The sequence below is a fragment of the Scyliorhinus torazame genome, chromosome 9 (genome assembly GCF_047496885.1).
Source record: "Scyliorhinus torazame isolate Kashiwa2021f chromosome 9, sScyTor2.1, whole genome shotgun sequence".
NCBI lineage: Eukaryota > Metazoa > Chordata > Chondrichthyes > Carcharhiniformes > Scyliorhinidae > Scyliorhinus > Scyliorhinus torazame.
In genome coordinates this window covers 244,150,497-244,163,860 of record NC_092715.1, presented here as the reverse complement: position 1 = coordinate 244,163,860, position 13,364 = coordinate 244,150,497, and the positions used below count along the sequence as shown (strand labels likewise).

Here is a 13,364-nt window from a genome sequence, read left to right as displayed (position 1 = left end):
GCAACTCATCCAAATGGTTGAACCTTGGACCATTATGGCTCTGTCACTTGCTGTTTGATGTCATCTCCAAATTCTGCCAAGGTGAATTTTCTATACTTGGGAGCGAAAATTGTCAAGCAATCCGGTACCTGAAGGATCCTAACTGAAGGCAATATTTTCTACTGCTTTATAACTGTCACCAGCCAGACCCTGTTATCCAGAAATACACACAATACTCACATTCTGAACATTAATGAAAATGTCCAAACCCGCAGAAGAGAGTTTACCAGTAAATAAAAACTGAAAATAGCTATGGCTTTTGCCAAACCTCTTCATGGTTCTAGCCAAGTCAACCACTTTTAAACTGATCAGCATTTACATAGCATACATTTAATGCAGAAAAACATTCCAAGTGTATCTAAAAGCACATCAAACACTGGTTCAATATGCTACCTGCTGATAAACTGGAACCAGCCAGCAAAATGTTGCACTTGCAGCTGTCACTTAAGGTGGTTCACTGAATAAATACATTCACAAAGACAAATGCCTATTTTCTATTGGTGAGGGATGGACTAATGAAACAGACATGGCTATAGCAATCATTCCCAGACACACCATGCCAAATATTAAAGATCCTTTTGTACTTTTACTAGTTTCATTTATATTTTAATTTACCTACAAAATAGAAAACCAGAGAGGCCACTAACCAGACTTGTGCTTTTTGTGTTTTGTTTTCTTTTTTATCAATAGGGATTTCTTCTGAATTCCTGGCTTCCGAATTTTGATTGGATTTTGACAAACCATATCGGACCTAAACGGTGAAATCTTGTTCATAGCATCTTTCAGTTTCTTTTTCTTCTTCTTCTTTTTCTTGACATGGAGCTTAACTATCTCAAGCTCCTCAATTTTCCCCAAGAAATGTTTGGCAGGAATATTGTTTATTTTACCAACCAGACAGCTTACATCCACATTTTCAGTATGGCTTCCATTAATGAGTGTTTTGCAACTTTTGATTGCCTTCTCAGTCAATGGTTTCACACCCTTTCTTAATTCAGGGTCATCTGTACAAAACTCCCCATTTTCAGTTATTCTAATTTCTCCTGGGCTAAGGGGTTCCCCGTAACCCACAACCTCTCCAGGGCTAGCAGGCTTCACTAAGTTTTCTTTACAAGAACCAATGTTCGCTTTTTTCACTGCTGAAGTTCTATGGATTTTACATTCACAGTTGAATTTGATTTCTTCTTCACCCTCTTGAGAAAGTAATTGGGGATCAGATTCCACCTTTAAATAAAAATCCTCCAGGTCACTAGAGTCAAGTCCTTCATTGGGCTTTTTAGAATCCGGTGTTGTTTTGGTAGTGGGTTCCTTTTTATTACTTTTTGGTTTCTCAAGGTTTTCAGGAGAAAGCCCACTATTTGCCTCCCCTGATCTCGGTTGTGACATCCTGCAGATTTTGATAGACGGAATCGGAAATTCAGGGGGTGGAAGAGGAGATTGTTTGTAAATCCGCAGGTCTGCACCACAAAATTGCGGGAAATGGACATAGGCATTTTCATGAGAATCATATCCCAGTATCACTTCCCTGCATTCGTGGATGGGCTGCCCTAAAACTGCATCTTGGACCTCTTTCTGAGTTTCATATACATAATCACACAAGCCTTTCAATAGCCAAACTCGTTTGTAAAATGTTAACTGGTGGAAAGCTTTCATTTCCAAAGGGCTAGTTTCTCCCAGAACAGAGAAAAACTGTGGACTAAGGCCCAATTTCTCAGCATGTAGATTACGATTTTCTGCTTGGCTGACCACTGCATACCAATGAAGTACTCTTCGTTTCAATGCAGCCTCCCACATTTTGTAGGGCAATGGTGGCTTCCGGTGCAAAGTTGCTCGGCGATGGTGAGGGCTCAGTAAAGAAGTCATTATCTTAGCCAGAAAACCACTACACTGGGGCATTAAAAGGCAGCGTTCAAGGTCAAAATAGACAATTTCAGGCAAATTAAGGATTTGCTGAGCGAGACATAGAAAATGACCAATGGCAGGGATCTCCCAAAGTGTCTCCATGCGAGTAGGTTCAGCCAGGGCTCGTAAATTCTTCTCCCATTCTTCAATCTCTTTTTGGACAGCTTCTTCTGCTTCTTTCCTCTCCTGTTCACGCAATCTGGAAATACAAAACCGCCACATTAGAACAAATGAAAATACCTGCAGTTTGTTACTTGGTAGTACAGAATTTGAATAATACTGAAAAAAGAAAGACATTGCTCTTGAAGCTTTTCCTCTTGCTCTCTTTAGGGCACACATAAGAATGCCAAAATTGATAGGGAGCAATAATTTATACTGAATGAGTAACGGGTGCTAATTGGTTGGAAGGTTTCTGGTCGAGGCGTTGCCGTAGAGAATGCACCATTGTTGTCCCACATGCTTTCGTTTAATTCAAAAATTGCGCACTAGCTGGACTGGTTCTTTCTGCTTAAAATACAGGTCCCTAATGTTATAAATATACTTATAGCTTCTAGCAAAACCCAATATGATTCCGGGATGGTATTGTTCATTAAGTGCTATCCAGAATGTACTAATCATCAGTCTGGCTCGCAATGTGGCTCACTTATGCTTGCTAGGCGCTACGTATATTCATACACAAGGACCCGTCCTCTGCAAACAGGAAGAACGTGTCCAGGCAAAGTGCTTTTTTGAATTAAACAAAAGCATGGCCGTCAATAGTTTCCTGGCGCATTCCCATGGTAATGCATTGACGGAGTCAACTTGCCAACCAATCAGTATTCTTTTGTCATGTAGTGCTCACTGTATCTCCCTTTGAATTTTGGCATTCTTGCAGGTTTCCTGGTGAGAGCAAGATGAAAAGCTTTGACAGGTCGTGTCAGCAATATTGCATTATCTACAGTTCCATAATATGCATATTACTGTCATACAGAAATCCAGGAAACGTATGTCAGTTAACTTCTAAAAAAGGTTCAGCATTTCTTGTGCGATTCTTTATCAGTGATTTCGGTAAATCTACTCAAATGTATGCTGATTAACCCATGTTTCTCAAGGGCAATTAGAAATGGGTAAGAAATTCTCACCTCATCAGCCTCACTCACATCCCATAACAATATTGTCACAAGTAGGATTACATTAACACAGCAATGAAGTTACTGTGAAAATCCCCTAGTCGCCACACTCCAGCAAACAAACTTCAGAATTTTAAGTAGTCAGCATGATTGTTAATTAATAATTTTAAAACGTTATATTGTTGCACTAATAAATCTTTCCCCTGATTTAAATACTGCCAGCATTTCTTTTGCAAATTAAGTGCTATCACATGATGGCACAGCCGAAAATAACCATACATATGTCCCACAACCCTAGCAGGTTATATTCACAGATGGCGTCACAAAATAGACTAAAGAACAAGTTGCGTATTTCTCCACATAACACATATGCCAACAAATCCACAAGTTGAAACAAAAACAAAAATAATGAAATAGCATCAGCATTGCTGTGGGTTGAAGTAGCTTACACCATAAAATGGAGGGATAGGATGTGGGTTTGAGCTGAAAGTCCCCCATTAAAATGCTGCACTTAAGTCGTGCTATCAGGCAAAGCAGTAAACAGGCACTTCGGCACCTGGGCAAAATTTCTAATAGTCAATGCAGGCTTGTTTCATAAATCTTCTAATGGTTGGGTTCAGGTACCATTGTATTTTTACCATCATGACAATCAAGAATAGAGAGAGAGAAAAAGTGATATAATTTTATTTCCCACCTTGCTTGTCAATCATGTTTACCATGAAATTACCCTTGCAGTAATCCTTGGATTTTAATTTTCACTGTTTAGCTTCAGATTATAAATTATCCTGGTATTTCCAATAGATATATTGTTTTGAAATAGACCTTAGTTACATAAATGGGTTAAGTAGCTGACTTAAGTAGTTGTGAAATACTATGAGGTTTCAAATATTTGCATTTAAAATGATCACAAAGATAATTATTCAAACACATGGTTGTGATGGATTCAAAATAGAGTCTGCAGGCCTTGGAGGCTCACCCGAAAAGTAGAGCTTTATTTATAAGATGTTAACACTACAGGCTGCGATGTTAGACTGCCCATTTGCCCGTGCAAATGGCTGATAAGATGACATCATGCTATCATTCTCTTAAAGTGCTCCTGTTCAGCTCTCAGGCTGCTTATGAGGAAACACTAAAGATACAATGAATGCACATTTTCTCCCCCTTGAAATCAAAGTTCTCTGCCACAATAAATAACATTGCATTATCAATTAGCAACATGAGCAATCAACAGCTAATACACCAGATTCTCCACTGTAGATTTTTAAACATTATCTTAGAAGGTTGCGGAGCAATATGTCAGAACTTCTCTAGATAAAAAAGTCTCTGGTATCAGCATGACAGCTGCCCCAGAGGGATCTGTGTGTCTTTGTTCATGAATCGCAGATGGTCGGTATGCAGGTATGACATGTAATTAAAAAGACAAATGGAATGTTAGCGTTTATTGCAAAAGTACTGGAGTATCAAAGTAGAGACGTGCTGTTGCAATTGTATAGGGTGTTGGTGAGATCACATCTGGAGTATTGTCTCCAGTTTTGGTCTCCTTGTTTGAGGAAGGATGTGGTGGAATTGGAGGCAGTTCAGAGGAGAGTCACCAGATTGATTCTAGGGATGAAAAAGTAAACAGAGACCAAAATGTGGGACAATCTAGAACGAGGTCACGGATATAGGTTGAGAGACAGTAGATATAGAACTTCGACGAGGAGGTACTACTTTGCGCCGAGGGTGGTGAATGTGTGGAACTCGCTGCCCCATAGTGCAGTGGAATCGGAGTCAATCAATGGTTTCAAGATAGATATATTTCTGATTTTGAAAAACGGGTTAAAGGGATATGGCCAACAGGCACGGAGGTGGATTTGAGACCTAGAAGAGATCAGCCATTATCTGATTGAAGGGTTGAATTCCCTACTTCTGCTCCTAATTCCAATGTCCACCTCCATCTTCACTGGCTATCCTTCCAGTAATGAGTGACTCAATATCGGTTTGTTCCTAGTACATTTAATGACAGTTCATCTTCGGACTGTGAATAGAATCCCTTCTCATAGAATTAAAAGTGCAGAAGGACGCCATTGGGCCCATCGAGTGTGCACTAGCCCTTGGAAAGGGCACTCTACTTATGTCCATGTCTCCACCCTATCCTCGTAACCCAGTAACCCCACCTGAGCTTTTGGATACTGAGGGGCAATTTAGCACAGCCAATCCACCTAACCTGCACATCTTTGGACCATGGGAGAAAAACGGAGCCGGAAGAAAACCACTCAGACACATGGACACTTTTTCCTTGATTTAGCTTGCCATTTGTTTTATTCGGCTTTTGCTTCCTGCAACTTTTGCCTGAAGCTGGTTTCTTTTTCCAACAAGCTGCACAACATGGCCCTTTCTGCCACATTTTCTGCAAATGATGTCCCTGCACCAACAATCTGCTGCTGAGCACCTGGTTTTTGCACACCTATGGTAAATGCGAGTCTGTGTCTGCGTTCATGTTTCAGCTGACATCTTGTGAACTCTTGCACTTGAACTCAACTATTGAGCTTCTTTTGCTGCTAATTGTGTGGGCACAGCAACTGCCAAAGCTTTCTTTAAGGTCAGTTTGCTTTCAGTTAACAACCACTTTTGAATACCATTGCTCCTTAAACCACAGACTAATCTATCTCTGATGGTATCGTTTAACATATCCCTGAATTCACAGCGTTCAGCCAGTCATTTCAGAGTAGTTACAAACTGTGTAATGGATTCACCTTCTTCTTGGCTGCGCTTATGAAATCTAAACCCTTTTGTGATGACTAAAGGTTTTGGTGAATAGTGGCCCTGCAAAATTTCCACTATGTTTTTGTACCTGGCTTTTCCGGCTGTACCAAATTCCTAAGGATATAAACACCCCCCCCCCCCCCCCCCCACAAAAAAAACCATTATGGGCTCAGGAATATTGGGACTTTTCTATTTGCTGCCACCTGGTTAGCTTAAACAAAATAGTTTAATCTTTCTGTATACAAACTCATTCGCTCTGTATTCTCAAATTGTCCCATGGCACCATAAACACTCTTTTCTCTCGGGAAGGACCTACATGTGCACAAAGTGTCACAAATGTTTAGCACTACTTGTTTCCTTTCTCCCCACAACCAAGCACAACCCAAGCTCAGCTAGTTTCCCTTCTGTTTTGCATCACCCCCAGCTCTAAATTTATTGTTGCAGGGTACTTGCTACTCACGGCTTCCCCACTTGATTTCGGGCAGAGCACTTGGTGGGCTTCTCTGCAAGGTTGTTTCCTTCAGATTCAGTTCCTCCAGGGGCTGCAACCGTTATTTGGCTCCCCTGTCGCCAGCTTTCGTGTAGCGATGATTTCAATTATTTATTATTTCTGTGGGTGCCGAGAAATGCTGTTCGCTTACCCCGTCGCCAGTTTTTGTGGTAGATTCAAGATGGAGTCTGCAGGCCTTGGATGTTCAACCAAAATGCAGAGCTTTATTTAGAATATGTTAACACTACAGGCTACGATGTTGGACTGCCCATTTTCTTGCACAAACGGTTGATCCTGATGATGTTGCTTAATCACTTTATTTTTTTTTAATAAAAGGACCCCTGTCCAGCTACAAGGCTGCTTGTGAGGATACACCAAAAACAGGAAACAACAATGGTCCAATAAATACACTGACTTGTACATATTTTAGTTAATTAAACAAACTATCTACTCATCTAACTATGGGGTTCTTAGAAGTTTGCTTTTCTATTGATTTATGGCTTGTGGCTAAGTGCCCAATTTTAGCAAGTACCTGCTTCCTGGTCTATCTGCCACCACTGCTACAATCAATCATTCAAATTTTGAAGATGTAATAAAGCAAAACTGACCAACTTCAGAACACATACTATTTGAACATAAATTATGCAGTATAAATGTTAAGGTTTATGCAAACTAGTACTCAAAAAGAGAAGGCCGATTGGAATGTCACTACAGTAGTGTGTTGGTGAAGTGGCTCAAAGCAGACAGCAGAGTTGTGATTAACAAAATGGAGCTGGAGAGGCCAACCTAACATCGGAGCAGGCAATCTGTCTGACAGTTCCTTGCAGTATACAGAGCTGGGGAAATTCCACTGCCAATCTCATTACTCACTTTAATTTATAAAAGTAATTTTTTCTCCATCACTATTGTACCAACATGGAAGCCTGAGAAGTAATTCATGCTTCAGATGACACAACCTTAATGAATTATCAATGACAGTAGTTTGGGATATGAAAAAAATCTTGATAAAGAAAAACTTTAAATACTACACCAATTAAACAGGTGAAAAATTTATAAACTGAAAAATAAAATATTCCCACTTTTCAAATCCACTTCTTTCCAGATCTAATTTGACTGCAATGGAATTCCAAACAACTCACTTGATTTTGCCTCAGAGTTTCCTTTTCACCCGTACAATCAGAAATGTCTTACTTTAGTAGGTAGATGCTCGTTTGCCCCCCCCCCCCCATTAGAAAGCCTACCTTTTCATCAACTCCCTGCACACAAGTCTTTCTCCTTACTTTTCCAATCAAGAACTAAAGCAGACCACAACCCTTGGCCTGAATAGGATATTTCAAATTCTCAGCTTTGATTGGCCACAAAAAACAAGAATCGTAGAATCGACAGTGCAGGAGGCCATTCAGCCCATCGGATCGGTGCCAGCCCTTGGAAAGAGCACCCTACTTAAGCCCATACCTTCACTCTATCCCCACAACCCAGTAACCGCACTTACGCTTTTGGGATACTATCATGACAAATCCCCCTAACCTGCACATCTTTGGACTGTGGGAGGAAACCGGAGCACCCGGGGGAAACCCACGCAGACACGGGGAGAACGTGAGGACTCCACACAGACAGTGACCCAAGCCGGGAATCAAACCTGGGACCCTGGAGCTGTGAAGCAACAGTGCTATCCACTGTCCTACCATGCTACCTCAGCAAGAATCTTGCAATGATGCTCACCAATACATTTTCTTTCCTGTTAATCATACACAGAACACCTTTGAGAGATTTTTTTTATTGAATTAATTAAAAACTAACGTAAATACGTTTACCTATTTAGGAACTAACTGAATTATTATATTCCAAATGACCATGGTCTTGAGACAGTAGTTGTACACGTGTTTTACAACCTCCACTTGAATACCAAGCCCTAGATGTAATTTGAACATCTTCGGTTGCATTTACATTGCATACTGAAGGAAAATTCAGATAACCTTGAAATTGCAGTGAAGAACTAAACTAGTGAGCCATTTTAAGTCCGTACTCAGCTGTATGGCTTTGTACTACACCAGCAGTGTTTACAACTCGTCCATTCGAAAGTTCCCTATAAATTTACACTTCTACAATTGATAATCTTTGAATTTTTTCAAACTTTGTCTCTTTTTCTTAAGCAGGGCCTTCAATTGCAACCGCGTTAGAGAGGGCAGACAATACTAGATTTCTGCCAATAGGTGTCATTTGAGCAACTTGGATTGTATTCCAAGGCACACTAATGTAGAAATTCAGATACTAGTATCGAGACCCTGAAGCTTATGCAAAGATAAAGAAAAAATCCCTTTGCGCTCCTATTCAATATTTACTCGTTTATTTTGTTAGCAAGATCATAAAATGACGTGTTTTTTGCCATATTACTTACACCCTGTTTAAACTACGTGGGACTCCCACTGTGATTGAGAGCTGTAACAAGTGGCAAAAATATTGATGTTCCTCTATAAGCGTACTTTTGCCTCAAATCAACGTCCATCTGTCCCATGAGTTGATGGCAGTCTAGTTATGTCGGAGTAAGAAACAACCTGCATTCCACACAAGTTAAAAGGCTTAAAAAGATGTAGGATAGTCCGGTGTAGGATTGTGAAGCTGTGCAAGTCATTGGGGATTTTGTGATCCACTGCACTCAAGATCCTGTCCTAATTGATCATACAAAGTTGACAGAAACGATGAACTTGGACATCAATATTTAATGCTGCTATGCAATCTATGATAGGGAAGCACATCTAGGTTACAATCTCAGGATAACTGAGCATAGAGAAACACGTGTCAGGAGTGCAAACCCAAATGCAGTGTTCTTGTACGAGACAAAACTGAACTGGGAAATGCTAAAGCCCAAGGCTTTCCCAGTTCATACCACTTTGGTAGTTACATTTAATATTTGAATGCAATCTATTTCACACAGGTGAAATATCTGTTTAATGTGAGTTAGGACAAAGTTTCCTCCTTGTTGAAATCCAGATTATATTTGAATGGAAGAGTACTGGTTCTCCAGCTGTGTAATGTGCTGACCAGCATGGAATTGAGCTGTACAGATCAGGATGCTCCCAGACGTGAACCTGTTCTATGCGGTGTTAGTTAAACCCAGCCAGAAAGGTATAACTGGTTTCAGCTCGGAAAGGAGTGGCATGGTGGCACAGTGGTTAAGCACAGCTGCCTCACAGCTCCAGGGTCGCAGGTTCAATTCCAGCCTCGGGTGATTGTCTGTGTGGATTTGCACTTTTCTCCCCATGTCTGCGTGGGTTTCCTCCAGGTGCTCCGGTTTCCTCCCACAGTCCAAAGTGCAGGTTAGGTGGATTGGCCATGCTAAATTGCCCCTTAGTGTCCAAAAAGATTAGGTGGGGTTACAGGGATAGGGTGGAGGCGTATGCTTAAGTAGAGTGCTCTTTCCAATGGCCGGTGCAGACTCAATGGGCCAAATTGCCTCCTCAGTGCTGTAAATTCTATGATATGATTCTATGATATAATATCCATGGGTTTCTGATCAGCAACTTGTGCTCAATAGTGAATACAGAGAGATTTGGATAGAACAGGATAAGGTTCTCCATGGAAAGAAACATACAGACAGGCCTCCTCAAACCTTTACTTTTGGTAATTTAAATTCAAATCGCTCTTGGCAATTCTCAATGGTCAGCTCCTTTATATCTGCTTGAAATAGTACTTGAGGTAAAGGAACATACTAATTGTGAGAGCAGAAAATTGCATCCAACTAAAATTGAGGTAATCAGAATAAAGAGACAAATAAAGAGAATGTGCCTCAAAAGACACCTTAACCCATGAGCAAACTTTACCAAGATTGAAAAAGCAAGGGACTAAGATAGGTAAAAATGCAGGGAAATAAGCCAATATGCAGCAATGCGATGACAGGCATGTTACCAAGCAACACACCACCTGTCTTTTTGTTTGATGGCTGATATGGAGGAGGTATTGAAATTACACGTTTCACCGAGAGCTGCCTTTTGTAGCACTCCACAGCATCATACCCACACATCAACATTGTCAGATGTTTACAAGAAAGTAGAACCAAGCTGAAGGCCACAGCTGACCATCGATGCCATGGTGTGTCAAGGCCATGTCGCACATTAGCTTCAGATGACCTTCCGAATAAAACAACTCTCTTGACAATCCCCAGGGAGACAGTTTTCCAGTTCTTGAGGTAGCTGCCAAATTGATTGGTGGTGTCTTGGCAGGTAAGCACTGCTGGCTGGTCACTTAGCATATCTACTTTACTGACACTGCATAACAGGGATAACATTATTATGCTTCTGAGGAAGTAACATTATGGTTAGTCAAATATTATGCTTATGCTTGTATTGCTATGGGGTCTATTGCTTCAGCTTTCTTTGGGAAGAGAAGCCAACCATTAATGCACTAATTGTCTGTGTGCAGATACTGGCTAGCACAGAGCAACTCTCCTGCACAATTTGACATCCCTCTGCAGATAATCCTCTACTTCCAAATTCATCAGCTATAATCACTCCTCCTCCTCAAACCTCCACAAATTATTGAAACATAGCTGTTTCCCATTTGATCAATCACTTCACCCGGCAGCACAGTGGCACAGTGGTTAGCACTGCTGCCTCAGCACCAGGGGCCCGGGTTTGGTTCTGACCTCAGGTTTCCTCCGGATGCTCCGGTTTCCTCCCAGTCCAAAGATATGCAGTTTAAGTGGATTACCCATTCTAAATTACCCCTCGTGTCCAGTGGGGTTACGGGGATGGGGCAGGGAATTGGGTCTAGGTAGAGTGTTCTTTCAGAAGGGCAGTCCAGACCTCATGGGCCGAATGGCCTCCTTCCGTACTATAGGGATTCTATGATGCAAAGAGTATGCAAAAGAGTTCCAATTTCCCTGTCTGACCAATTGCCAATAATAGGAAATACAGGTTTTACTTTTCAGGTGAAGTATGGCAGAGCCGTAGGACTAAACTTCAGCGGCAGTTGGCACTTTCAGGACATTAAGGGCAATGACTTTTCCACCTGAAGCAAAGGGGTTTGTGTTTTCATCTGCATGATGTCTTTACCCAACTCCAGGTCAGCTGCAATTGTTTCCCAAGGTCTTAAGGATACAGAGGGTAATTGAAAATAGTTTAACATCTCAAATCTGGATGTCAATAGTATGGTCAATAAACTGCAAAAAAAAATAGTTACAAGCTGGTGTACAATTTAGCAGTTTTCTGCTGTGCTTTCCATCCATTTTTCAAAACAAAAATAAAGTGACCAGATAATAATTAGTGGGTTTATCAAATTTAAGAGCTGATTCAGAACAGCATTGCTTAGCAGAGTAATACTCCCAGGGAATGGAATTAACTGCTGTAAGCTAGCATATGCACAGACACAATGGATTAAACGGCCTCTCCAGTACCAAAATATGTTTGAAACCTATTTAAGATTTCAAGAGTGAATCACACAACAAAAAAGCATTTTGGCAATCAAGAACCCGCAGAAATTTACTCGGAGCAAAATTTCGATCAGATGAAATGCAAAATACAAAATCAGCAATAGCCATTTACAACCGTGTCTGAAGTTTAATTGTTTTATGAAAATTACTTGTTTTAATTCCATCTTTGTTCATAAAGTTGAATAGTTGTTTGAAGTGTACCCACCAGTACAGAATTCTCAATTTAAAGTTATGGGTAATATTGTGTTCTAAGATATCATACATAGAAATATACATTGAAAATAGAAGCCCGAGGAGACCATTCGCCCTTCGAGCCTGCTCTGTCATTGATCATCATGGCTGATCATTAAGATAACCTTCCAAGCGATTTTTCACAGTGCTCAGCAAAGGTTTATACCAACAAAAAGGAAGGACAGTAGAAAGAGGGAAAATCGACCGTGGATATCTAAGGAAATAAGGGAGAGTATTAAATTGAAGGAAAAAGCATACAAAGTAGCAAAGATTAGTGGGAAACTAGAGGACTGGGAAATCTTTAGGGGGCAAAGGAAAGCTACTAAAAAAGCTATAAAGAGTAAGATAGATTATGAGAGTAAACTTGCTCAGAATATAAAAACAGGTAGTAAAAGTTTCTACAAATATATAAAACAAAAAAGAGTGGCTAAGGTAAATATTGGTCCTTTAGAGGAAGAGAAGAGAGATTTAGTAATGGGAGATGAGGAAATGGCTGAGGAACTGAACAGGTTTTTTGGGTCAGTCTTCACAGTGGAAGACACAAACAACATGCGAGTGACTGATAGAAATGAGGCTGACAGGTGAGGACCTTGAGATGATTGTTATCACTAAGGAGGTAGTGATGGGCAAGCTAATGGGGCTAAAGGTAGACAAGTCTCCTGGCTCTGATGGAATGCATCCCAGAGTGCTAAAAGAGATGGCTAGGGAAATTGCAAATGCACTAGTGATAATTTACCAAAATTCACTGGACTCTGGGGTGGTCCCGGATTGGAAATTAGCAAACGTGATACCACAGTTTGAAAAAGGAGGTAGGCAGAAAGCGGGTAATTATAGACCAGTTAGCTTAATTTCGGTAGTAGGGAAGATGCTGCAATCTATCAAGGAAGAAATAGCGAGGCATCTGGATGGAAATTGTCCCATTGCCAGTCGCAGCATGGGTTCATAAAGGGCAGGTCGTGCCTAACTAATTTAGTGGAATTTTTTGAGGACATTACCAGTGCGGTAGATAACGGGGAGCCAATGGATGTGGTATATCTGGATTTCCACAAAGCTTTTGACAAAGTGCCACACAAAAGGTTGCTGCATAAGATAAAGATGCATGGCATTAAGGGTAAAGTAGTAGCATGGATAGTGGATCGGTTAATTAATAGAAAGCAAAGAATGGGGATTAATGGGTGTTTCTCTGGTTAGCAACCAGTAGATAGTGGTGTCCCTCACGGATCAGTGTTGGGCCCACAATTGTTCACAATTTACATAGATGATTTGGAGTTGGGGATCAAGTGCAATGTGTCCAAGTTTGCAGACGACACTAAGATGAGTGGTAAAGCAAAATGTGCAGAGGCTACCGGAAGTCTGCAGAGGGATTTGGATAGGTTAAGTGAATGGGCTAGGGTCTGGCAGATGGAATACAATGTTGACAAAT

At 40.8% G+C, this 13,364-nt stretch overlaps 1 protein-coding gene across 2 annotated transcripts in view; it reads right to left on the bottom strand.

Annotated features, from left to right (window-relative positions):
* Nucleotides 1–13,364, bottom strand: part of LOC140429778 (uncharacterized bromodomain-containing protein 10-like) — a 105,997-nt gene that overhangs the window by 60,060 nt on the left and 32,573 nt on the right. For both annotated transcript variants that reach the window (XM_072517223.1, XM_072517224.1), the window contains one exon: nt 687–2,137. In XM_072517223.1, coding sequence (XP_072373324.1) covers nt 687–2,137 — 1,451 coding nt within the window. The remainder of the gene's footprint in view (nt 1–686; nt 2,138–13,364) is intronic.